This window comes from Bacidia gigantensis, assembly GCF_019456465.1.
Source record: "Bacidia gigantensis strain McMullin 20006 chromosome Unknown contig_245, whole genome shotgun sequence".
Classification (NCBI taxonomy): Eukaryota; Fungi; Ascomycota; class Lecanoromycetes; order Lecanorales; family Ramalinaceae; genus Bacidia; species Bacidia gigantensis.
The window spans coordinates 517503-543563 of NW_025408601.1; the positions used below are offsets into that span (position 1 = coordinate 517503).

A 26061-nucleotide genomic window follows, 5' to 3' on the forward strand; every position below is an offset into this window, starting at 1 on the left:
AAACATGATGACTAAGGAATCCTTCAGCGCAATGCGACTAGGGACATAGGATCGCATTCCCCAATGAATCATGGCAAAAGACTTACAAGGCAAACAATGATAAACATTTGGCATCTGTGCCTATCGATGCCTGCGTCATCGAGCCTTATCTCACACGCCCCAAAAGCGCAGCGCTAAATAAGCGCACCCCGATTAGGTGAAAAGTAAATACTATGGAAAACTTGGCTTCGATCTCAACAACAGACCACCATTGCACCCTATACAAATGCGAAGGCATCGATTCCGGTGTCAAATTATACAGAGCCTCGAGGCTATGCACCGAGAAGCCAAGGTGCAAGATATAGACATGCATTCCAGCATCTGCTAAGACCGGCGCACGATTTCGATCCTTGACTCCTCACACCACCAAAAATCGGAAGTTCTTTCGCATTCACAAGATACAATGACGAATTTAGTCTCTCCTCCATTGCCCACAAGGTTTCCTTGCTGGTGTCGCGCAACTTATTCTTGGGGTGGAGAATCAAAAGAAGATCTGGGATTCATTGAAGGAGATTTAATAGAATGCTTGAATGCCGGAGATGGCTCTTGGTGGGTGGGAAGATTGCGCAGAAACAAAACAACTGGCTCCTTTCCCTCGAATTTTGTGAAAGTCCTTGATGCTGGTTTCCAACCAGTGAATCGAGGCACTAGTCCTATGGCCAGCCCCAATGGCAGTCTATCAACCCCCAAAGCTACGCCTATCAAAACAAAGACCCATCGCAAACCATTTCAGTCGTACTCCAAAGCTCCGTCTCCCAACGCCTCGGTACCACAATCATATTCAGCTAACGGCTCACTCGCACCGTCACCTAATGCCTCTAGGCGGCCCAGCTTTCAACAAGACCCGCAAACGCCGTCAAGACGATCAATTCATCTGAATCGGTCTTCAACTATCAGCCGGCAGTTTGGTCATGCTGAGCCTGACTCAAGTCCAACAAGACAACTAAGTTATATGAGTCCGACTAGGCAAGGAACTCATCTCTCGCGCCCTCAGCGATCATGCTCACCCCGTCAGCATTCGGTACACACCTTTCAGCCCCCGACTCCTGCCCACGCTTTTCATCCTGAAGATCCCGAGACGCAAGAGGATGACGAATCCTCACCACCTCCCCCACCTCCGCCTCATCGAGTCGCATACAGTACCAGACCTTCAACACCATCCAACAACCAATCAGATATGCCTCAAAATCATTCACCAGCACCAGTTTCTGCCAGAACAAGTGGACAAACACCGTCGCCATTACGAGATGCTATGGATGATGTGATGTCGTCTCTTGATCACATGCAGATGCGTCCACACCAAGACGCTCTTTCGCCCGAGGAAGAACATCAACCAATAGATCCTTGGTCACCCGAAGCTTTCGAAGAGTTTCGAAGAAGTGCAAAACCTCGAGCAAAGCGACGACCGCGATCATCATTAGGCATTGCTTCGTCTCAGCTTGGTCAAGGCGATTTTGGGGATGGCGACCAGGAAAGGGAGAACGAACCTTATGAAAATGAGCTACCGCAAAACGGTGACGAAGTAGAGCCGCTAGAGCAACGGCTCCCAAACGCGCAGATTGGATGCGCAAGGCCTTCCAATGAGCTATTCCTACCACAGGGCGTCGTCGATCAGCCTCCAGCGGTGCCACCAAAAAACCCTGGTCACGTAGAAAGGCCGTTGTCATCTTTTGGTGCAAGAGAATCTGTAACTTCTAGCGTCAGCTCCAGTCGACGACTACGTGCTCGGAAATCGGCTTACGAGCTTGGACGCAACGTTCTGGGTCGAACTTTTTCTACCAAAACGAGCACCACTAACTCTTCGAGCGGAGTCCAAAGCGTATCCACAAATGGCACGACAAGTACAGGACGAACAAGCCAAAGCATCATGAGCGGCCACTCTGCCGGAGGTTTCAGCGCGACTAGTGCTGGTAGCTATGCTCGGCGTAAATGGGGTAGCATTAGTGGGAGTCGGCCGCAAAGCGTCATTGATATAAGGCACGATGCACCCCTTGATATGAAGCATGCGAGCAGTGCCGCTGGCGATATGGGCTTCAATCACCTCTCAAGCTATCCTTCAAGACCAGAGTCTAGAGCAAGTCAAAAGCATTCTGAAAGTGCAATGGACGCCAGTAGACCTCTCGGAGGACTCATGACCCCAAAGAAGAAAAGGAGTGGTTTCTTCAAAAAACTTGTCGATTCAGCAAAAGCTGGCGCGGCAAGCACTCGAAGCACAATAGCTGACGGACGAGTCGAGTCGCAGCGGTCACCGGTGAAGAGCCTGATACCGAATGGTGTTACAGCGATCGCCGGGGGAACAGCAGCAAGAGACATGGGTCTCGGTGGCCATAAGTATGACACTGATTGGGTTCAGGTGAGACGTGATGTCAACAGATCGAATTCTTTAAGCCGCATCGAGAGGACAGAACGTATCGAGAAATGCCAAATGATGAACTACCCTGTCATAGCGTCTGTTGACGAGTTGGTCGAAACCGTTGAAGGAGACGAAGACGTTGAAGGAATGCCGGTGCAGCAGCCCGTTGATTATCAGTCTGTAAACGTGCAGCTTGTTGACAAGAGTGCACGCTTCGTCAATAGTCTACCTCCAATGACCAATGCAATCAGTCTAGCCCAGGGATATCTGTGTCGACCCTATCGCAGCGATATCCAGCGTCTAAGAGCTATTTTCACTTGGACGAGTGAAAAATTGGCATGGGAAGAAGACTTTGAGGGAGACGTTGACACAAAACGTGTGATTCAAGGGCGAAGAGGCTGCGCTGAAGAGATTGCGGTCCTTGTATTTGAAATGTGCGCGGCTGTCGGTCTTCAATGCGAGGTAGTCAGAGGATACCTTAAGTCACCAGGTGAGATTGCCGAGACTGTACGGCCAAATCACTGGTGGAATGCTGTCGTAGTGGATGGATGCTGGAGATTGATGGATTGCTCTCTATCGAGTCCCACAAACCCCAGAAGGGGTCTCTATTCCAGAGCTGGAGCCCAAGTTGCTGAGAATGGGTTCTTCCTGGCCAGACCACTAGAGGCTTGCTACACCCACATCCCATCACATTTCGAGCAACAGCATTTATGCCCACCAATCGCTGAAGAGGTTCTTCTCGCCCTCCCATGCTGCTGTCCTCCTTACTTCAAAGAAGGTCTTTGTCTCGTGAATTACGACACAAGCCTCTATCGAATCGAAAATCTCGAGCTGGTCCACGTACAGTTCACAGCACCATCAGATGTCGAATGTGTAGCAGAAGTGGAAGCACGCTCTTTCGCTCGGGACGCAGACGGTGATTTCTTCGAGAGTGGCGATACAACTACGATCCGTGCTCTTGTACAAGCGGAATGGGTCAACGGCCAGAAACGATTCACTGTCAAAGCTCACCTCCCCGGCGATGAGGGCCAAGGTACATTGAAGGTCTTCGCCGGGAAACGCGGCCTGATGCATTCGGTCAAAACCAACCCACATCCCCTGGCCTTCACCTTGCCCATCGTTCACACAGGCGAGAATCCCCCTTACGAGTTCCTACTCCGTCATCCCACGCCCCACGCTCTGCGTCACGACCTCTACGTCGCACAACCACAATGCCGACGCCTGGCGCTTAACAACACGTTTGTCTTCGCAGTCCGCCAGCATCCCTCTTCCCTCGGCTGTCTATCTCCCGCTGAGCAGCGTTCTCACTCGCCAAATCCGTTCACAAGGCCTTCTTCCGCGATGTCAATGGTCTCGAGCGTACAATCAGATTATTTCTCACAGACGAGCTCAAACAGTAGCAATGCCAGTAGCAATCAGCAGAGGCAAGAGGCAGCACAGGAGAAACCTGCTAAATTGGCAATTCAATCTCCCAGTGGCAAGATCATCCGATTGATGAGGAAAAGTGATAATTGCATTAGTAGCGATGAGGCTGCCGATGGAGGGGTATGGGAGACGATCATCAAGGTCGGGGAGCGAGGTGTCTGGAGGGGACTGGTGTTGGCGGATCGAAGCGCGAGGTGGTGCGTTTTCGGGGAGTGGGATTGTGTCTGAGTAGCCTGATTAGTAGTTGTACGAAAGGAAGCGGTGATACTAGTTTGGAGACCATAAGTATGCTCTTGGACATAGACCGAGAGGATCGCATATGGTAGAGAACTCTTTGTCTTGTTTTGAGGATCCAATGAGACTTCTCCGTACTGTTGAGTTAAAAGGAAACGACTTGAAGGAAACGAAGTATATGAGGGAGAAGGATATACAATAGACATATCTTTGACGAGGAAATGCGACTTTCTCACTACTTCGACGGCCTTTACCGCTCACTTCATTCTGCTACCATTGTACGAGCTCCCTAGACCAGTCCTCTCCCAAGTCCCACAGTTCACTTCATCAGCACCTCCCACAATCTCTCCGCGTTCATATAACGATGTCCAATCACATTGACCAAGACCAGCCTTCTCGGCAAACCCAGCAAAAACTCTCTACAACCCCTCAACTTTTCCTTCAGCTCGTCCCCAGGCTTCAACCCCCTTCCTACCTCTCCCACGCACCTTCCCCACTCACTCCAAATCCCAAACGCCTCCTCCCCCCAAGCCCGAAAGCTGACCTCCTCGACCATCGTCGCGGTCGCAATCTCCTTCCCCTTAAAACTTCCCCACGTCACCGCATGCACGGCAGACGCGGGTTCGCTAGTTTCGAAATCGTTCGAGCTCGTGACCGCGTACCAGGAGATTTCGCCATCGGAGGCTAGTTGCTGGAGACGGGAGCGGAGAGTACTGGAGAAGGTGATGGAAGGGACGAAGGCTTCAACGAAGGCCTTTTGGAAGACAAAGCCGCCGGGGGCCCCCAGCCGTGGGTTGGGTCTGAAGAGGGCAGGCCGTCGATTGCGGGCTGAGAAGCGATTGTCCAGAAATTTTTGTGCAGGGTTAGCTGCGCTAGTTGGTCTTTGATTAGGAGGGTCTCTGGGGAGAGCGTGGCTGACTCGGACCAGGGAAGGCGTGGTGGTGTGTGGTTTGTGAGGTGGGTAGAGAAAAGAGATATTATTTCGCGGTCTAGAGTTGGAGTACTCCATAGGTCAAGCGCTTGGGCTGGTGTTACGTTCATTGCTGTGGGGAGAAGAGTTCAGCTCTGCTTTATTAAGAAGGTCTTTTCTGTGCCAGAGTCAAGGATACGCAGAGTATGCTATGCTTTTCCCGGAGGGAGATCAGGAAACAAGGAAATAACGATGAATGTAAACAATTTTGTACATGGAGCAAGACGAGATGCTAGGACCAATTTGACTTACATGTTGGAGAATACGTCAGGGGAGGATTGAAAGCAGGAGATCGAGCATCGCCAAAGCGTCCGTTGATGAAATCATCCCAGGTTGCTTCACGAGAGAGCTGGTTCCCGTTCTGATTCGTACTGGGAAGTACAAGCCGCATAGGCGAGGACGGCCTATGGACATTCGTTGTCAGCTGTGCGGCGGCTGTGGTAGAAGAGGATGAGAAAGTGCGATTATGGCCATCATCGTGGTCATTTGGTCCGTTGATCATGGGTGGAAGGTCGGATACGGCGCAATCAGAATCTTGCGGTATGAGCTGGCAACGATCTAGTATCTCGGTGACAGCCTTCTCCAGATTGAGTGTGTAGAAATGAAAACCTCGTGGACCGGTCATCTGGACTGTTTTAATTTGTTCCACCATATCGCTGATAGCGTCCAACCCCACTCTCTTCACAGCTTCGTCGTCTCCTTTGACTGGCAGGAGCTTTTGGTGAAGATCCTCCGGCAACTTCGCATGTGATAGCTTAGTAGTTCTCGACAGTATTTCAAAACTCTGAATGGGCATCAAGCCAGGAATTATTGGCATTGTCTTGAAGACGCCGGATTCATGGACTCTAAGCAGCTTCTCATACCTTATGTACGAGTGGACATCATAGAATAGTTGGGTCATGATGAAGTCTGCGCCCGCTTTGACCTTGTCGACAAGATATGGCAGATCTTTGGCTGGATCCTGATCTGTAGGATGCGAGAGATCCGAATGGCCTTCTGGGTATGCTGCCACACCGATGCAGAAATAGTCACCATGCTTGCGTCTTATATACCTGACAAGATCCGCTGCCCACGCAAACTCCTCATTACTGTCCGTCTCCTCGTCTCGCTCGTTTCCTAATCTATATTCTTCTTCCCGTGGTGGGTCACCCCGCAGAGCCAGGATGTTTCGGACGCCCAGGACTTTTGCTTCCTCCAGCGCTTGATCCACCAGACGCCGCTTCATATTGGTACAAGTGAGATGGAGACATGTTGTCAAGCCAAGTTGCCTCTGGCAGATCTCTGCAAGTTCGAACGACCGAGTGGACGTGCAGCCACCGGCCCCCAGGTCACTGTGACGAATAACGGCCGCAGCGCAGTCGACATGCGCTCGAGGCGCGTCTGCAGGTTGGAGAAGCCCTGTCATGGTATTAGTAGGGCATACTATAGAGTAGGTATGGACGTAGGTACAGCACAGTCTGAGTTTTGGGAGGGAAGAATTCTAGTGAATGGTAGGTCGCATCGTAGGGCAATGCAGCGATCTTATCCGTGATCTTTGACATGATGAAGTGAGTGAGAAAAGCATATGGACCTACCAGAAAGCCTCATATCTCATGGTGAAATAATTCAGAATCTCGATATTTGCGAAAATATGCTCGAGTACAAATCTAACTCGGGTCCCGGCAAGTCTTGATATTGACTTGTTATGACGAAAAAAGCGACAGGGCAAACAAAGGAACCACTGTTGAGGCAAACGGCAATCAACTTTTCATTCTACCTGTTGTCTACACAATGTCCGTTTCATGCTACATGCAATATCCATCATCCCTTTCCCACATCTGCACTAGTTTCAGGATCCTCGAACATCTGTGCAAAACCCAATTGCTCAAGATCTACTGCACCTGCCGTTTGGCTTAGAGGCGCAGCTTCCGAAAGCTTCCTACTCTGTTCGTTGAGCGAACGGTAGGCTTTAGGGTTCTGCCTGGGCTCTCCTTTCCCCTCGGATTTTGTCTGGTAGCCTCTTATTCTGGTGAACCGTCAGCACAAACCCAGCAGAAATATACAATTGAAACTGGCAGGTATACCGAGGTCCTTGCCCTGTTTTAGTTGGCAGCTTTTGCTCAAATGCATTGCCGAAAGCAAGCTTGTCTTCTCCGAAAGTGTGACGCATTATGCTTTGACGTACTTGAGCAAAGAACTCACCCATAATGTGATAATTGTGCAACTGTAGTAGAACCCAGCTTAGCATCTCACGGGTACTCAACAAGTGATATATGAAAGCTCTATGGTGATAGGTGCAAGTGTAGCAATTGCAATCCTTGCTCAGTGGCGAAATATCAGTGGCATATGAGATTGACCATAGATCGAGCGCAAGTGGTCGGGGATCGTCTTGCGAAGCATCTGAAAGCCTGACAAATGAAAAGTCAAGGGCCAACCCAGCATCACTTGCTTCATTTATGAATGGTATTGTGAATATGTCCAACCCAGCCTCAATGGCATGGAGGAGCTCATGTGGGTCTTTCGCCTCTCCAAGATAAAGCCGTGGCAGCAGCGACAGTGAATCAGGGACATCATCAGCGGACTCGATCTCGTGCAGGACGAGTCCTGAAATGTGGTCATGAAGATCATCTTCTAGTGCGCCCAGGTACCACCGTTGCTTCTCAGCCTCGAGCGGCAATATAGGGGCAAATAGAGCGGTATTTGGTGTTCCCTCTTCTACATCATTCATACCCGCGACCAGAGCATTAAGCCAAGATTGCGTTCTGTCGCCCATGCGCTCCGCCCGCCTCACTCCAGGTTGATGGCCGTACAGCACGTCACCCATGCCCAAGACAATATCTGGCCGAAGCTTTTGGATGGCTTGCACGTACACTCCACACTCAAGCATGCTGAATCCCAAAGAAGTCACTATACCAATTGATGTAGATGTACTCGAGGCTGGGCATGGCAATGGGGATATACGACGGGGGCCAAGCACGAGCAGTGTTTCCTTTTGCAGGGCGATGAACTTCCGAAGAGGCGACTCATCTCGAGTGGCAGGGAAGTCGTACACTGGCGGCATCTCTACGGGGGCTTTCTCTATATCTTGCAGGCTCCAAAGAGCACTCGAGTCAGCTATCTAACGCCATTTCAGTGGGCAAGAGTGCGAAGCCAACGTACAATCTTCAGCTGCCGTGTACATGCTATGCACAGACATGTGGTCACGCATCATATCCTGTGAGATATGTGGAATAGCACCACGCGAACTGGCAGGAAAGAAGTTTGGAGTCGCCATGGTTGTGCGGCTGGGGAACGACAGCGTTCCAAGACGAGGGCCATGATGAGAAGGAGATTCCAGGTCAAATGTCAAAGGGCGCGCTGACTTCGAGGCTCTGGACGCCATTGCCCGAAGGCTGGCACGCTTGAGTAAGGGCCCCGCGATCGTGATGACTGGAAGAGTAATTCGCTGCTGGTGCGCTTTCGATTTCCATTGATATTTGAGTGGGTACCTGAGGCAGATTGAGGTGAATCGGTCACGTGCCGACGTCAGACCCTCGCGCGGAAAAAGGAGGTGGCAAACAGCCCCCCTTTATTAGCGAGCTACGTGCAACATTCGCGATTAGAAGATGTCATCTGAGGTCATGTAGGTATATAGGTCAGTCTACGGCCCTGCAGATATACAGACGAATTGAAGCTTGTTATCACATGGAGCGAGGCCGTTGGAATGACGACATGACTTTTCATTGAATAACAAGCTCAGGAAAGAGTAGCTGAGACCCCTTCACGTCCACCGCAGGAGTATTCTTGAACACCAACGATGGCAGCATCCTCTTCCAAATCTCTCACCTCGCTTTCCGGTACATATAAATTGAACAAAACCCTCTGCACCATTCCCATAACCTCCATCCTCGCCCTGCAAGGAACATCCTACATTATTCGCAATGCTATAGCCGCAGCTTCTGTAACCCTCGAAATCTCCCAGCCCAATTCCAATGAATATCATGTAAAACAGACCGCCTCCGCCGCCGCTATCCCGGGGACAAGCGAGCAGTATCATCTAGACAACGGTGAGTGATGTTTTCGGAGTCATGACTCAAGAGACGTGTCCCGCGACTCCTGCTCGCAGTCTAAAGAAGCATTGCTGACTCCGATTTGATGAAGTATGGCGCACTAACGAGGATGCTTTTTTTGGCAAAATTAGGGGAAGGGCTAGGTGGGTCAGTATTGAGCAGGCGAAGGGGATCGAAGGGGTCGAAGGGACTTGGGAGGTCAGTGAGGCTGACGGAGGGAAAGTGCTCTTGGCGGAGGGAGGCAAGGAAGATGGGAAATGGGGAGCTTTGAGAGTGTGGGGATTTCAGGAGATTGAAGGGGAGAGAAGGTGGGTGCAAAGTGTGAAGGTGTGGAACAAGGAAGGCGAGGAGGCAAGGGGTAAGATGGTCTATGATTTCATGAAGGATGGTTAATGGAATTGAGGATTTCGTTTCTTCAATGTATATTTCCTGCTCTGCAAGAAAGACCTCGTCGACCAGCTGAAGTGTAAGTGTTTGTCAGGCTAGCTGACCCCGTCTAGGGATACTGTATTCACTTCAGAGCATTGATTTTTGCGCGGATCGCGTGACGTTTTGCGTGTTTATGCCAATGTGCAGGCCTGCTCTCCTGTGCGAAAAATTCCCTCTTGCTAGGCTGGTTGTTCCCCTTACCTTGACGGTTGGGTGCTTTGCAGCCTTGTTCCGCGGTGCCGATGCAGCCTAGATGAAATTAAGATCGTTTACTCATGTCAGGAATTGTTCTTGGACTTACAAGTAACAAGAGCGCTTTGTGTGTTCCCAGAATTGGCAATGTTGTCATTTGGAAAGGTATATGCGGCGCCTTGACAGGGTTGAAAGAACGGAGTGGCAGGTCCGTTCGGCTGGCTAACAGTGGGATTGTGGCAGATAGACTGATCACCGTCGGCGTTAGGGCAATTGCCGGTCTTCCAAAGGTCAATGTTGCAACCTGTCAGCACTTCTTTGTCATTGCTGCAGGTGATTGGAACGCTATAGCCGTCAACATATGAGACGTCGATGTCGTTCCAACCGGTGGTGCTGCCTTCAATCAGACTGGCCCCATCTTTCGTCTCCTTGCCTACAATGACCCGCCCAGCCCAGCCGGTAGGAAAAACGATGTCGGTGGTTGCGGAAGCTGTCATTTGTGCTGGACCAGGGCACCCAATAGCCGAAGGCGAGTCAGCGTTATTGAGGTAGGAGACAGACAGCGGGATGCCATAATTGTTCTGAATGCGCCATGTCATTACACCATTGCCTACTGCTGGACATCCTCCCGGGGGAGGCGGGGCGGGAGTGGGATCAACAGCAGCTTCCTTGACTGGCTCACCAGGCTTCAAGGTAGGGGTAGCGCTCGCGCTTGTAGGTTTATCCTGCTGTTGGACGGGCTGAGGAGCACTACTTGGTTGAGGAGCTGGTTGAGGAGCGCTGCTGGGGGCGGGTGTGCTGCTAGGTGGAGGAGTGCTGCTGGTTTGTGGAGTTCCGCCATTCACGGGAAATGCCACAGCGTAAGTTCCTGGAGTCGGGTGCTGGGTGTCGACGGCCACTTCGATGGGGCCTTGACCAGCCTGTTGCTGATTGGGATCCTGTCCCCTGACAATTGATCCATCGCTCTTCACGATTGGGGCATAGCCATGGGCTAGAAGAGGAACGAGCGTTAGGATCAGTGGAATCGTGATCTTCATCCTGGGTTTCGTGTTGCGTAAAATGGGTATCTTCTGCTTATCGAAGCGCTATTTGATTCCAAAGGAGTCGAAATGTTGTCAAATTCTATTCAAAGGAGTGTAGAGAATTGCGAAACGCGTTCAAAGGACCAAAAGGAGTGTGAGGAAAACAAGAAGCAGACGTCAAAGGAGTGACTGAATTCAACCAAAGCTGTGAGAAGAGCAGGAAAAGACAGAATATCGCGGACGGAGCATATTAAAGCAAGCAGGAGCAGATTGCAATACAGCGCGCCTGGAAGATTTGGCGGATAATCAAGACAGACAAAAGGTGCAAGATTCGTCAGGCAGCATCGCAATTGGAGCACTGCTTTGATCCCTAATTTTGACAGGTAGTGGAGCTGAGCTTTGATGGCCTCCATCTCCAGGAGGAGGAATCAGGAGAGGCACAGCAGAGATGGGAGATAGGCTAGAACGAATCGAACGGCTGTATTTCCTAGCTCGACGGCGGCAAAGAAACTTTGATGCAGCACATCGACAAGGATACGTTGTTTCGAGTAGTCTGTTTCAACTCACACAAGCCTTGAGACCTGTACGCGTGTGCCTCGAATCTCTAGACCAAGTGCGTGGCACGAAGGTAGTGGTCCTGCCGGCAACCGTGATGGTCGAAAGGGATGCTATGAGAGCTGCGCAGAAGGAGAGTCTTAAGGTCAACAAGGCCACAAACGTTTCATGTGTACAGCAAAAGACTGGGGTGCTCAAGGATGCTGGCCATGGCCACGTCGAAGGAATTGCCGCTTCGAGTTGTCATGGCCGAAATAAGTGGGCGATCCGCGCAGCCAATCAGAATGCGCAAACCACCTTCAGCAGTTTAGGCGGCTTGAACGGAGGGGAAAGCCGGTCCCTTTTTCCTGGTTGAAGCACATCATAGGCTGCATCATTGCGACACGCTACATGAAATCGAGTGTTTTCAGGGATCCTAGGTTCACAAAGCATCATAATGCGTGGCCGGGCTTCGAGGTAAAGTTGGGGGACCCCATGCCAGGCCAAGGCTGCCATCGTCGACACACATACGGAGTAGAGAAACAGCCTTGAAGATGACCCGCATGAGGCCCGTTGTGCGGCACAAGAACCAAGCACCAGAAAGTGGCCGGACCGCCGCTGGGAGATTGTGAGGCATAGGAGAAGGCGTGCATCCTGCTTCTGATTTACCTCAGACACCTCGGATCGCCTGCAGCCCTCTGCATGTTGTGCTGGAGATCTCTTTACTTTCAGATCTGAGCTGCAGTGACCCCTTCCGATGCATTGAACGAGCCAGTCATGACCAGCATACAAGTGTGCATGTCAGATCGTTGCAACTGAGGAAGAGTGAAAGGGCAAAAGTCGTTCATGTACCATTTATGCCCATGCCAAGCCTGTGGCACCAGAGGGATCGGACTTGGCTACCCCTCGCCCTCCGTCAAATGCAAAATTCTGCCATCTCGAATCTATCGAACGAGTTCGTGCATTGATAATTGAAGCCGCCATCACAAGCATGTCCCAGCAGCAATGACACGAGCCATATCTCCGTCCACGACCACCATTGCCCAAACCCACTCAGCATGTCCTTCCTCGCCCCTCTCGTCTCCTCTCTTGCGCCCATATTCCTCATCGTCTCCCCGGTAACATCCTACGCCGACCAAATCCTCTCCATAAATCGGTCCCGCACCTCCGCAGGCTTCTCGCTCGACATCCCCCTGATAATGCTGACAGCGTCAATACTCAAGATCTTCTACTGGCCTGGTGCCCGCTACGACGCAGCGCTGTTTCTCCAAGCCTTGATCATGGTCGGGGTCCAAGTCATCTTACTGAAAGTAGCTCTGGACAATCGCCCGGCCTGGAGGGGCGAGGGCCCATTCAAGGGACTGGGTGGGCAGAGACCATGGAACTTCTGGAGATGGAGGAGCGAGAGGCCGTATTGGGAGTATCTGGCATTGCTCACTTTGGGGCTCTTTACCCTACACTCGTTTGTGAGCCAAGGACCGGATGCGCTGTATACGAATGTGATTGGGTATTTAGGGCTAGCGATCGAAGCTGTCCTCCCAATTCCACAGCTCCTGACGAATCAGCAAGCGAGGTCGTGCAAGGGTTTTCGAGTCTCTGTTCTGGCAAATTGGCTGGTAGGCGATGCAATGAAGATGGGGTTCTTTTTTCTGGCCGAGGAAGGAAAGATCCCCTGGGCATTCAAAATTTGTGGCCTTTTTCAGGCTGCATGCGACGTAGGATTAGGAGCACAGCATTATATGTATGGTGAAGGGCCGCGGACAGGCATGAAAGAAGGCGAGCTTGGCAGATAGAACTTGCAGGCTTGCAGTATGTAGCTCTGTCACGTTTTTACCATCGCCATTCGATTGCCTAGATGTACTTGCCCTCGCGTACTCCTCATTTTAGCGTACATTCATGACCTGATAAGCCGTGGTATCGAGAGCGATTCCAGCAAAAGCAGTCCTTCCAAAGAGTATGCTCGCTAAGCCCATGCGGAAACAAAACGCTAAATCTCATGAACACCCCAGTGAAGATCTATAGTCACCGGATAAACATCGAGTCCCCTTTGCCTCCAAACGCTTTGCTTCTATTTACATGATCCAGGCCTATGCAATCGTCTGGAGGCCGCGCGACGTCGGAGACTATATTCTCTAACGAACGGTTAGTACTAAAAAGGACAGGCGAACATCAAGACAGAAAGCTCACCGTCATCGAGGTATATCGGCTTAGCGTAGATAGATCGTTGTATGACTGCAAATCTAATTTTTTCGAACTGTTTGCCTTTAAGACCTGTTCTTTTTGACAATCGCTCCTTCGTTTTAGAGAATACCTCACCCTACATATAATTAGCGGATAAGCACGAAGTCTGGTCAAGGGGACGATATTCAATACTCGGGAGTTGACTCACCGGTTTGATGACGAATTTGAAAGGGATACCATGTGCTTTGTTTGGCTCTTTGTCAAAGTGAAAGCAACAGATAGGAACGTCATCATCTTCAAGATTGCGCTCCTCCTCAGGTATGACCTCAGCAACCAGACTGCTATATTCCGTGATTGTGGTCAGGGGTGTGTCCATTCTGTATTCCCGATGGATTCTTCCGCTGCTAATTTCATATATTCGCAAGTTCTGCATCGTCTCTTTGTTAAGGGAGGCTTTCTTAGCCAACCCATCGACTAGGTCGGAAATGACGCCCATCTTTGGCACAAGGATATCATGGAGTTCTTCTCTAGATTGACCCTCTGTGAGGAATACTACCTTGAGGTTCTTCCTGGTGTCAAGTTCACTCAAACTCATTTCAAGGACCTCATAATATAGCGCGTCATCTCGTTGGTTGCTGTTGCCATACGTGCCAAAGGAAGGGCTCAAGACTTGGCTTAGACTTTGAGCTGCGTTGCGTCTGACAATTGCTTTTGGTTTCAGCGTGACCGAGTTGACAGTAGAAAAGCGTATATGTGTTGGGTCGACTTTCAATTTCTCTCCGACCTTGGCAGAATATTGCTCGTAAGACATTCTCCGGCTCAAGTCCAGCTTGAAGGTGGCTTCTGGGTCTTCTACCAAGCCTCTTGGCGAAAAGGTGACTTGCTTTCGATTCAGAAGGTAATCATAGAATTCTCTTGCATCCGTATAGCTTCCCGTAGCGGCTATCATAGAAGTCTGCTTCTCTGAAATCTGTTTCTGAAAGCAAACGATGTCACCGTCCTGAATTTCAGCATGTTGCAGTGTTGCTTTTGGCTTCATTGGCTCTATCATTGAGCTCTTGATCTCTTCGTACAAGGCGATAGTCGGTGTTGAGATGGCGCCATTCGTTAGCCCATTTGTGAGGTTGGTTGATTTAGGAGTCCAGCCCATTATTTGGGAAATCAGTGGGAACATGTCTGAAACTTTCGAGTGTTTTTTCAGGTAGACATGCCCTACCCCCATCAAGGTCTGCTGCTCTGCATCAAAGTGTTTCAAAAAAATTAAGATAGGGGGATCATTCTTATTCACAACCTGTAAGTCAGGCCATACAGGTTTGCCGTTGTCAAATACTGATGCTTGCTCAGCCCATAAGCGAAAGCTCCTATCTCTAGCTCCATGCTTGACGTAGGTGTTCTCAATCGTCATATTTGGATCTTCAAGAGGTTGATCTGGGCGAACTGTTTTGTTCTGCCGGTTGACCATGACCCACAATCTAATGTGGTCTGCCGCAATATTTTGGCTCTCGGCGACCTTCTGCGTCAGTTCAGCGACTGTGGAAGCTCTGAGAACTCGATGCAGGAGCGGTTTGGACGGCGTGTCGTTATCGGCATCCCAGCTCGTAAGATCAAAACCTTGATGGGCTCTAAAATTGTCCTCGGTGACCACCCAGATTGATAGGTACAGATGTTGCTCTTCCCTCTCCTTTCTCCGGCGTTCAACAGCCGCACGTTCTTCTTGGAGTTGTTGCGCTAAGTCACTTATCAGCCGTCATCAACATAATTTATGCGGATGGACACTCACCAAGATGTGGTGGAGGGTCTGTTTCAGAAACCTCATGGAGAACGTGCTTCCTTCGACTTTGTCGTATGTACACCAGCATATAAGCACTCATAGATCTTTTGGTTGATAAGGTCCTTGTATAAGGATTTCGCACTGGCACTCCATTAGGTTTATTTGTGTAGTCACCCCCAAAATTTTCCTCCATTGACTCCTTCAAGGTCGCCCGCGTCACACGGTCGTCGTCGAACTTGTAGAATTGATCCTCTGCACTTGGTCTCAGGAAGGCATAATAGTGACCCGCGTTGAAATCACCGCTATGGACTAGGACGCTGTGTAAATTATAGATGTAGGGCTCGGATTTGTCGGCTGTGTCTGATAGATATGGTGTTGCGTCGAAAGTCTCTGGGAACTCATAGCGGTCGTTGATTTTCATCGTTGCGTCTCGGTTCAGATCATATTCGAAACGCTTTAATTGCAGATGCAAAACCTGAGGAAAGCTGTCGAAAATGACACCCTTTCTAGCCTCTTGGAGACCGAACCCCTCGGCGTAGTATTTGTTCTCTCCATCCATAGTCTCGACTTGGATATAGTCCCTGAAACTGTCGTCTAGATTCTTATTCCCGCTCACATTCAGTTGTAGGTCCCAGAAGTCTTCTATCCTCGAGGATTCGTAATCTACGTTGATACAAGATATGTAAGTTTTCATTTTGCCACTGAACATCTTGGCCAAAGCATTTTCTGCCTCAGTGCCTTTCATTCTTTCTTCCATACGTTCCATGAGAATTCGCGTTAATTCCTGGACATCTTGTTGCTCAAAGATATGCCTTGTCTCCCAACCAAAGGATTGCGTTAATTCCTGAGTCGAGACTGCGTCTTCATTTGTCTGCACTTGATAGAAAAGTCGTTGAAGTGCCCAAGCACTCTTGGCCCGATCCGAATCTTGGTTCGTAGGTATTTGATAGACTGCCTACAGGTGCTTAAGATTCTGTCAAGCATGGCAATTGGGCCGTACTAACCTTCCGAAATGCGTTTGTGAAGTATAGGGATTGTAAGAGAGAGTTCAGATAGCACGTTGCACCTTGGTTTTTCAACCCTACCATCCCAGTCTCCTTCTTCGAGTTGTAGCTGCAGTCGTGTCAGTCATGGCACGAAGCAATTATCGCAACCTACACACTTCTGAAAGTTGTGCCACAAGACACCCGTAGGGTCTTTATAGGCGCGAACATAAGCTGTCACGTTTACAGACTCGTTTTCGACCATCGGTCGGCCCTTTCCTTCCCATTGAGGAGCGAACATTTTCCTCAGCTCTGCAAACCTCGTGAAGCCCCAATCACTCTCTTCTGTTGTAAATCTATGATTTGCCGCTAAAGCTCGGTCAGTCTCTCCACTTTTCACACCAAGGTGAGCCTGCATACTGTGGTGGGTGTAAATTGATGGGTCGTTTTTATTCCATAATACCAGGGTGAATTGCACGCAAGCTGTCATTTCTTCTCGCGGCTTGTCCTCTAGATTGCCCTCCTCCCTTCCTTGCTCTAGATATAGAGATGCGGCTTCCACGTTGTTCCCAGCTGGGAAAAGTAAAATTCTCCTGTCCACAGGTCAACTCTTTCACAGTCTGACAGCGGGGTGACTTCTATTCAGCGTCAATATACCATGAATGACCTTCACATTCGAAGGTTGGTCCTCTTTCTTTCTGCTGGAGATTCCTGTAGTTCTCGACGGTCCATGTGGACACTGCTTCGCCTTCTATCTCTAGATCTGGAAACGGGGCCAGAAACCGGGCCTTCATTGCTTCATCTGCGCACAACTCAGCCAAGGCAAAACATGAGTCCATGTGACATACAGTCGTTGGCAAGAGGTTCTGATTCCGGCTCCTCGGCAGCATCATCAGGATGTATGACAGCTGGTTCTGGCTTTTCATCGACGGCGTCATACTCCGCGATCAGCATATCGGGATCGGTGGTGCTCTAGGATCGCCAAGAATGGCGTGCAGGTCAGAGGGGAGTCCTCATCAAACGCGCCGCATTGCAAGTGAGAAAGATGGGGTAATTAGCTTACAGGGTCCATGATGCGGTCGATAGGGATGTGAGAACGGAAGGAGATGGAAGAGCTGATGTTACATCAGGCAAGGGTTGAGGTAAATATGAAGTGTGCAAGTCTGCACAGTGCACAGATATGGTGGCGCACTCGTCAAAGTGCGATTGCTGGTTCCAGCAAAAGCTGCCCTCTTTCATCACCAGGCAAGTTTCAAAACGCCAAGACCCTCTGACATTCCCTTCCCCCTCCCTTCAACCCACACGACAAGTTCTTCGCTACAACGCCGCTCTAGTCAACAATCAATGCATGAGCAAGCCTTTTCCCTTCCTTAATGGGCTAGGGAAAAGGGTCAGACCTTGAATGTACATGGTGGATGGGTCATGTTGCCTCTCAACCCCAGCGGTTGCCGGCAATGCCTCGGGGAAGTTGGACTCGACACAGCTCGCGCCGCTGCTTTGCGACCACAACATGGCGACAACCAATAGCACTGGATGATTGGGTTCGGAAAGAAGCCAGGCCCATCAGTCTACGACAGCTGACATTCTTTGGTCGGACTTTGACCGAAAGGAGGTTGCTAGAATCTGCCAATTATGTCCGCACGGAGCTGCCAACGCGGCTTGCACACCGTCTCAGAGACATGCAGACTTTACCCTACGCAGTAGTGACGAATAAAAACATGCTACACGTCTACGAGTTGTATTACGATGCCTTCGAGAAGCTGAGGAAAGTCCGTGAGGTTGTTACTACCGAGGACAACGAACAATATTGCAAGATCATCAGAGGTACTTTGAGAGAGCACCTAACTGTGCTTCCGAGGCTCACCATGGGCATTCTCGAATGTCGAGATTTGTTGCAGCCCACGGAGATTGATAAATTCATGCACACATTACTCAAATCTGTATATCTGACAATGCTGTTGCACGTTCAACTACTCACTGATTCTTAGCGCATTTCCCGTCGAGTCATCGCTGAGCAGCACCTAGCATTGACTGAGATGTTCAATGCGCCGTGGCATTTTCCAGATGCTAAAGCGGACATTGACTCCAATGCCGACTTCATTGGGGAGGTATTTCTCCGCTGCAACGCTCGGGAGGTCGTACAAAGCTGTTGGGACAGAGTTGTCGCCCTTGCTAAAATTGCCTACGGCGCTGAATGTGCTTTGCCAGATTTAATGCTTGAAGGGAATTTGGAAGCAACATTTCCTTACATCCTGACGCATCTTCAATATATCATCGCCGAATTATTGCGCAATGCTCTTCAGGCTGTGGTTGAGGTGCAACAAGCACCCCATTTGAAGCCCCCACCCATCCAAGTCCTTGTATGCGAGGCATCTCAACACGTGATCATCAGAATCTCGGATCAGGGTGGTGGAATCCCTACAGAGGTCATGCCCCGTTTGTGGTCCTTCAGCAAGGGCGCTCGGAGTCAGACGCATCTCGAAAATCTTTCTCAGGTGCCCAAAATGGCAGCAACAATGCAAGAAGTCAAGGAACCTTGTCTCGAACCGTTAGATGAAGTCCACGGTAAACCCAACGCAAATCAGGACGCGTCGCTAAGCTCTTTGACCACTAGGCCACCAAACCTGAGGCTTGGAATGGGTCTACCCACGAGCAGGGCGTATGCTGAGTACTGGGCTGGGAGTCTTGAGCTTCATAGTCTGGATGGCTACGGTGTAGATGCGTTTTTACAAATCTCCAAGTTGGGCAACAAAAATGAACAACTGACGACCAGAGCAAGTATGGACTCGGTTTAGAAGTTTACAAGAGAGTAAGCTGGCTTGTAAACCCCCCCATGCAGGACCAAGAATTCATCCGTATTTGGGTTTTCGCATGAAAGAGGTCAATCCATTGGCTAATATAGCTGCCCGTCGTATGCTCAAATGCACAAGGGTCAAATTGTCGTGTGGCCTCACGCAAACTCCCAAAAAAGGCTTGCCGAAGAGCACTCACTGAACTGTACGGTCGCTGCAAAATGAAATCTGCAAAGAGTACAATATGGATTGCCAGCACGTACGTACATTTTGTCATCTTACATTGTGGTAATCACGTCCAGTGACTCGTTGCGACTTCTGTCTTTTAAAAAATTTCAGATTGTGTGCAGAGCAACCCTTCTTTTTCTTAGTCAGGTCCTCGCCAACTGTTTCTTTCTACAACTCTGCATTGTTCCCAGACAGACTTGCATTCTGAGTCATATGCTTTCAGTCCATCGTGTTAGGTATACATAATTTCATGCACACTAAGAAGACCCCCGTGCGAGAGGAAATTGCAGTCATGGTCCTCATCGGACCTCCGCCGAAGCCTACCGGCAAATCCTCGTAGGACATGCATTACAAGCCATCAAAGTCGGAAAGATTCTGACGTTTCTACAGAGTCTTAAGGAAGCCAATGAGGAATATCTCTAACGGCCAAAGAGCTCACTTGCCGTCTTCCCCAGGTCCAGAAAGCACGTCAGCCAAGGAAACCCTTCTTCGTTCCTACAAGAGCGAACAGACAATGCCATCCAAAGAATTTGTAACAACGCCTCAAAAGCCGCTACGCCGTCGCGAGACAGTAGCAAATATGAGGCTACCGAACGCTCAGGCAGGCAAGACAAAAGCAAGAACTTTCGCTGATAGGGGGCTTCAGCTTTCCCTTCATCTACTAGACGCAATGACCATAAGCTCTCCTTAGGCGAAAGTCCTTCCTCGGAACCACGGCTTTGGGTCCACCATTTCCCTGCAGCATCTTCTAGAGTTGTTAGTGGGAATCTTTCTACACAGACACCTGTCAATTCGACTTTTCGTCTGGCCGAACGGGATTGGAAAGAAAAGTTGGAAGATCGCACCCCCTCCCATCTCAACTCGACGCCACTGCCGAAGGTGGTAAAAGCCAACCCAATGGCACACAGCCTCGAACATTCTGCACAACATACAACTAAACTCACCACCCGGTGGCAGAATTCCGCAATAGTACCTCCTGAGAACGTCGAAATGAAGAAACCAAAGGCACCAGAAACCGATCCTTTATCAGAATCTCAAATGGGCCCCCACTGTCTTCAGTCCATGGGACATCTCATCATCTCTGGAATGAGCTGTGACATCCAAAGAGCGGAAGACTTCTGTATGCCTATCACTCAGTGTTACACAAAAGAAAGAACGTTGGATTCCCATGTGGCCGCGACACCGATTGTCAGGCGTGGTCCGGTGCAGCACATTTCATCTACGACTATTTGGAGGGATCTAAATCCCTCTATGGTCGAGCGGCTATACTTCATCCACCAGTGTGTCATCGGCAGCCTAGAAACAGTCATCAAAACCCGAATGCAATACCTGAGCGATCTTGTGCACGAAGGTCCAACTCGATACGCAAGCAGCTTGGATGGGGCCCTTGCTCGCGTCAGCGAGCATCAGCTTATCATAGATTGCCAACAATTTACAGACACTGTTATACAAACGCTTCACGGACAATTTTCTAACCAGGATGTGAAAATGACACCCAGTGGCTTGCTCGCAGTATATCTTGCGTCGACCGATTTTTTCTATAGAACCTTGAATGAGGGTGAAATGGCCATAGACATCACGATCACATCCAACAAGGCCAATTATTCAGCCAAACCACGTATCCAGACTTCGTGGGTTGCCGATCATATTACGTTCAATGGGTTTAATACTAAGCCTGCCCCTGGTGAGGAACTCAGGATTATGCCTCAGTTTCAGTGCTACTCTCCGTTCTTGTCGAAAGATCGGCAAATGTGTATCAGGAGTACCCAGAATACATCTTGGCTTAGCTGGGATAGTAAATCGAAATGCTTCACGGGTCGGGTTCCTGCCCTAGAGAAATTGCAGGAAGAGCACGGAGAGCACAAAGGCTCGATTTCCGAACATAAGTCTTACCCGATGGAATTTGAAATTGAAACTGTAATGTTGGTGCGGGCTGGGGACGCTTCAAAGAATGAGAATTATCCAGGCTTTGAGAGAACAATCTACACTAGAATTCGACTTGATGTCACACAACCCAAAATAGGCAGCAATCTCACCCTTCACCGGCTCCCAGTGGAGGACTGGCCTACCATCAAAGCTGCCGCTGGCTTTGAAGTGGACAAGCTCTATCCAGCTACGATTGATAAATGCTTAGATATGCTTTACCCCCGACCATTCCAGTTTATCTACAACGCAGTCATTGACAAGTTTGCTCCACGACATCCATTAGGGCCGAAGCCTCGTTTCATCTTCGAGCAATTATCTGACAGGCATGAGAAATTGTCCGAAAAACTGACGCAAATGGCTCAGAAGCATACTGAATTGGCCGATGCTTTGCGCGCTGCTAAGTCAAGCCAGTGGCCATCGACATCAGGATGGCAATCCCAAGAGTCTCCTCGGTGGGAGCTGCAGATGCCGCGAACGCGCGACCTGAAGATTGATAATCCTCTTGGGGATTTTCTTTGTTGTCTAGATATTTCATTTAAAAATGAGCTGCTCTGGGGAGACGGTGCTCAATGCGAAGGAACCATCGGGAAACCAAAAGACGAAGACTCGACGATGAACTTTAAGACTTCCCCTCAATTTTTCGCGGGCTACCAAAGCGACGACATTGTCCCAGAATCAGAGGCTAGCGATCTGGATTCTATTGCTAGCTCCGACACCAGCACCCGAAAGCCTGCAAAATCAAGCCCATCACCTGTGAGGCAGCCAGCTCAAAGCGCGAGACTGCCAAAGAGTGTTACTGCTAGGGCATCTCATGTCAAGGGGCTGCTCACTCCGAGAGAATTGTCAGACGAGGACGCTAAAATTCTACATAGTAGATGTCAGAGCATAGTCCAGGCTTCTTACCAAGACATCTCCGATGATGACATGCTCAATCCCTGCTATTCAAGTGCATTCGCAAGTGATGCTCTGAAGCAAGAGGAGTGGCCACTCGAGCGCGGTACAAAATCAATGGTATCAGCCCTAAAAGTAGTCGCTCCGCCAATGGTTGACTATTCTGTAACCCTCAACGACCAAGTCTTCGAGTCTTATTCAGAACGTGAAGAGTCGGAACACGAGTCTGATGTTGAATCCGGAGAAGCCTATCGCGACGATCCGTATGGTAATGAATTGGCAAAAGAGTTCTCAAAGTATGCGGAGAGATTCCATCCTCATCTGCGCCAGCCAAAAATGGCATCTCTCCAGGAAGACCTTGCCTGTGGCGCTGGGCGTACCGGATTCTTAGTATTGTCGGATGACCCTCTTCAACGAAGCCAATTCGATTTGTATCGTCGTCAAGCAGAGTTAGGACATGGACAGCAAGGAGACGGTGTTGGTGCTTTCGATCATGAAGGTGAGTTCGACTGCAAGCATGGTTACGACAACGAAGAATGGGAAATTGAACAAGCCAAGAAGAAGAGTTTGCAAGAGGAACTCGAGAGAAAAATGACGAAATCCGGCATTCCGAGTACATACGACGATATCTTTCTAGATAACGGCAGTGACCCCACCAGCTTCGATGAAGCTTCTTCTACAACCGCTGATGAGCGTCCTTCCGTCACTTCAAGTATCCTAGGCGCTGTGAAGGAGCCGGCCGTGAAGACAGCTCAAGACGGATGGACCTGGCCGCATTCCGACGTCGAGAGGGTCGTGAAGATGACTCCAGCACAGGAGGTTGAGGCAAGAGCAGGCGGTCTCAGGGTAGGTAGATGAACGGCGTCAGGGAGGAAAGAGGGAAATTCAAAAGGTGTGGAGAAGGTGAATAGGGATAAGCTGGGACAACAAAATGAAAATGGAGACCGTCCACGGGAAAAGCTTGATTATCGTTCATTCAGTGTATATCAATTGCGTATACGTTCTTCAATCCGCTATGATTACTTTAAAGAGGGCTAGTAAAAACTGCGGTTAAGGGTCTACGAGTCAAATCACTTTTGTAACCAAATTAAATGCTATGATCTTTCCTCATAGTATAACTTCGTTGTTAACCGAAACTAGATGGGTTGGACAATTGAAATGCTCCAGTGGAAAGTCGTGACTGCTATTGAATCATCATAACTACCTACGCCTGCCTCGACTTATCTTGCTCTAGGTTTTACTCCTGCTACATGAGGCCCTGCCAACCATTTGGTTTGACGACCCCTTTCAAGCAAATCCACTTTACCAAGGGCAACCAGATCCATTGACAGCCCGTCAATAGTCAAGCAGACTTGCACTGATCAGACATAGTACTCATCAAAATGCAGATATCAAAAGGGAACCATAATTATCAGGCTGCTCCAAATATAATTTCTCAATGTTCACTTCGCCCTGGTCTATTTCCAGCATCGTTTAGTCAATGACATTCATGTTTGATATTAGAAGGTTATAGAACTGACGCTATCCACGCGGTATCCGCATTATTTGATGTTGAAATGATGCCGCCTTATACATTTTTGAAAGAAGATGGTGAAAGGTCACGGGCATCTATGTTCAAATACCGACAGACATCTTATGCGTTTGTGAGGCTCAGGATGATTTGTTCCTTTCTCTTGTTTGAAATATGTACAGTAATTTGCAAATCAACCATACAATGCAGACATGTCTTCCCACGGGGACCACAACATGATCACTACATCATTTACAGGGTTGCGTATCTCCTCCACGTATCATTTAGATCCGTTAGCACCGTGACTAGAGTCAGGCCGTTGCCTTTTAGGCTCCCTTTCTCTGTCAGCAGCCCCACCGCTTGCCCGTCTTTTGGCTCTCTCCCGCTCGTGCTCTTCATTTCGCGCTGCCCGTTTTGCTTCCTGATGCTTACGCTCGTTTTCTTTGCGGAGTGCTTTCGATTCAAACTCATGCCAATCACCTTGGAGGTCTTTGAGCCTAGAGGGTTTTGTCAGTCAAGGAATAGACTTGCTTGTAGATAAGAAGCTTACTCAAAAGCCTGCCTCGGTGCCGGCTCCTCCGCTGTGAAGTATGGATGCTCTAGTACATCGGCTGCTGCAGGCCTATTGTCTGGGTTGTAAGCGAACATCGCAGTGAGCAGCTCAAATGCGGCAGGCGTTAGTTTTTCTTGGTACTTGTTGGCAAATGTGGTGGGCCTCTTGTCCGTCGGACGTAGAAGCTCGAACCAGGCCATGTCAAGCAGACCAGGCCAATCAGAGCGCGATGGAGTCCCAAGAACGTTGTATATTTTGTCAAGCTGATTGATTTCGCCTCCATCGCCTGGAAAGATTGCGTGTCGAGTGAAGATTTCAACCATGACGCAAGCAGCACTCCAAATGTCAACAGCAGGACCGTACTGAGTTTCGCCAAGAAGCAATTCAGGCGACCGATACCAAATGGTGATCACACGGTTAGTGTAGTCAGGCTTTCCACGCTTCGAGTAGAATCGAGCAAGTCCAAAATCCGCTAGCTTAAGTTGGCCCTCGCTGCTTATGAGGATATTCGCAGCTTTTATATCCCTATGTAAGACACCTCGGCGATGCAGGCAGGAGAGTCCTTCAAACAGTTGCTTGGCTAAGTGTTTCTTGTGTGATGCTTCAAGCTTGAATGTTGGGTGGTTCAGAAGGCCTGTCAAATCGTGAGAAAGATACTCAAAGACCATATAGCAGTCGTTGTGCTCCACCATGACCTCCTGTAGAGAGACAACATTCTCGTGTCTTAAAGATTGGAGCAGTTTGATTTCCCGTACTGCAGTGACCGGAAAGCCATCTTTCTCTCCATCCATGCGGATCTTTTTTAGGGCTACCATGTTTTTGGTGTACACATGGACGGCTCGAAAAACTTTCCCATAGGTACCAGAGCCGATGACCGACTCGTTGCCAGGCTTGCGATAATAGACGGACGTAGACTCGGCAAGATCCGGGGAAAGCGTTCGCTTCGGCTTCGTTCTCCTGATCGTCTGTTTTTCTACTTTCAATTGTGGCGAACGCTCTCGGGCTCGATCGCGACCTCGATCCCGTTCGTGGCGAGTGTCAAGGCTATGTCGATCGTCTCTGGTGGGATACTTCTCGTGGATGTTTCGACCAGCCCGGTCATCTGTACCCTTCTTATCCGGTCGTTTCGTCCTGTTATCCGGAAGATTTGCTTTGCGAGCAGGGTCTTTGATCCTGGAGGCTAGATCTGGAGGAGGCTTGGTTGACCCTGCTGTTGAAGCCTTTGCCTTGAAGGCAAAGCTGATTTTAGAGCTTTCCTTTGATGGCTCACTCAGTAGGTCCTTTGACTTCACTTCCGTCTCGTCATCGACCCGAAGATCTTTTGATGGACGAAAAGGGTTATCGTCGTCGTCAAGAGGGGTGGTCTTCACTTCTTGGACGACTTCATCATCACGCAGACGGCTGTTCGCAGTCCATTGTAGATTGTAAAATCCAGGTCGGCCACGGCCACCACGTTGAGCTGTAGGTCCGGGGCCAGAGGAGCGACGATCAGATGGGTTGTTTGGAGCGTTCCCACGATAAGTGTTATGACCGCCTCTAAAGCCATTTGGGTGGAAGGTTTGTTGGTGATGATGGTGAGTTTGCTGTTGTTGTTGAGGTGGGCCATACGGACTTTGTTGACCACTTGGGTAGTACGAAGCCTGAGGGCTTTGCTGTGGAGGATAGCTGTTGTGTCGATGTGGTGGAGAGTAGGCATTCGTATTCCAGCCTCCTCGATTAGGTCCATAGGGGGAAGCGGAATGAGGGGATCCATGGTGTGATGATGTTGGAGTCCACTGAGGTGAGCTAGAATATTGGAGGCGTGTATCAACACGAGGCGGTCGCATTGGGCGATGTGAACCACGGCCTTCGTTCGCTCTCATTCCATGCAGTGGGTAATTGACTGAAGTAGAATGCTGGTTTGGTGGAACAAAATTGTGGGGGGATGAGGAGGGCGGATGCTGCATTTCAGTGTCACGAGAATTATCCCGCCTGCGTCTTTTACGAGATGGGGATGAAGA

The 26061-nt window shown here is 49.7% G+C and overlaps 8 protein-coding genes across 8 annotated transcripts; 3 read left to right on the top strand and 5 right to left on the bottom strand.

The window, feature by feature from the left end:
- Nucleotides 1-694: 694 nt before the first annotated feature.
- On the top strand, nt 695-4045 carry KY384_005262 (uncharacterized protein; the record flags this gene model as incomplete). The annotated part of the gene is made up of 1 exon (XM_044813763.1): nt 695-4045. The coding sequence occupies one exon, from the start codon at nt 695-697 to the stop codon at nt 4043-4045; it is 3351 nt and encodes a 1116-aa protein (XP_044669064.1).
- Nucleotides 4046-4370: 325 nt separating this feature from the next.
- Nucleotides 4371-6562, bottom strand: KY384_005263 (uncharacterized protein; the record flags this gene model as incomplete). The annotated part of the gene is made up of 3 exons (XM_044813764.1): nt 4371-4918; nt 5274-6419; nt 6445-6562. The coding sequence occupies 3 exons, from the start codon at nt 6560-6562 to the stop codon at nt 4371-4373; spliced, it is 1812 nt and encodes a 603-aa protein (XP_044669065.1).
- Nucleotides 6563-6821: 259 nt separating this feature from the next.
- KY384_005264 (uncharacterized protein) lies at nt 6822-8274 on the bottom strand (the record flags this gene model as incomplete). The annotated part of the gene is made up of 3 exons (XM_044813765.1): nt 6822-7026; nt 7085-8114; nt 8160-8274. 3 exons carry the CDS (start codon nt 8272-8274, stop codon nt 6822-6824), a joined length of 1350 nt encoding a protein of 449 aa, XP_044669066.1.
- A 522-nt stretch (nt 8275-8796) lies between these two features.
- On the top strand, nt 8797-9442 carry KY384_005265 (uncharacterized protein; the record flags this gene model as incomplete). Its single annotated transcript, XM_044813766.1, has 2 exons — nt 8797-9046; nt 9324-9442. The coding sequence occupies 2 exons, from the start codon at nt 8797-8799 to the stop codon at nt 9440-9442; spliced, it is 369 nt and encodes a 122-aa protein (XP_044669067.1).
- Nucleotides 9443-9560: 118 nt separating this feature from the next.
- Nucleotides 9561-10707, bottom strand: KY384_005266 (uncharacterized protein; the record flags this gene model as incomplete). The annotated part of the gene is made up of 2 exons (XM_044813767.1): nt 9561-9727; nt 9780-10707. The coding sequence occupies 2 exons, from the start codon at nt 10705-10707 to the stop codon at nt 9561-9563; spliced, it is 1095 nt and encodes a 364-aa protein (XP_044669068.1).
- A 2541-nt stretch (nt 10708-13248) lies between these two features.
- Nucleotides 13249-17233, bottom strand: KY384_005267 (uncharacterized protein; the record flags this gene model as incomplete). The annotated part of the gene is made up of 9 exons (XM_044813768.1): nt 13249-13358; nt 13414-13543; nt 13616-15135; nt 15188-16133; nt 16183-16291; nt 16341-16734; nt 16829-16963; nt 17010-17133; nt 17225-17233. 9 exons carry the CDS (start codon nt 17231-17233, stop codon nt 13249-13251), a joined length of 3477 nt encoding a protein of 1158 aa, XP_044669069.1.
- A 607-nt stretch (nt 17234-17840) lies between these two features.
- KY384_005268 (uncharacterized protein) lies at nt 17841-22856 on the top strand (the record flags this gene model as incomplete). The annotated part of the gene is made up of 5 exons (XM_044813769.1): nt 17841-18101; nt 18150-18939; nt 19418-19517; nt 19572-19752; nt 19818-22856. The coding sequence occupies 5 exons, from the start codon at nt 17841-17843 to the stop codon at nt 22854-22856; spliced, it is 4371 nt and encodes a 1456-aa protein (XP_044669070.1).
- Nucleotides 22857-23788: 932 nt separating this feature from the next.
- KY384_005269 (uncharacterized protein) lies at nt 23789-25887 on the bottom strand (the record flags this gene model as incomplete). Its single annotated transcript, XM_044813770.1, has 2 exons — nt 23789-24005; nt 24059-25887. The coding sequence occupies 2 exons, from the start codon at nt 25885-25887 to the stop codon at nt 23789-23791; spliced, it is 2046 nt and encodes a 681-aa protein (XP_044669071.1).
- Between the last annotated feature and the right edge of the window lie 174 nt (nt 25888-26061).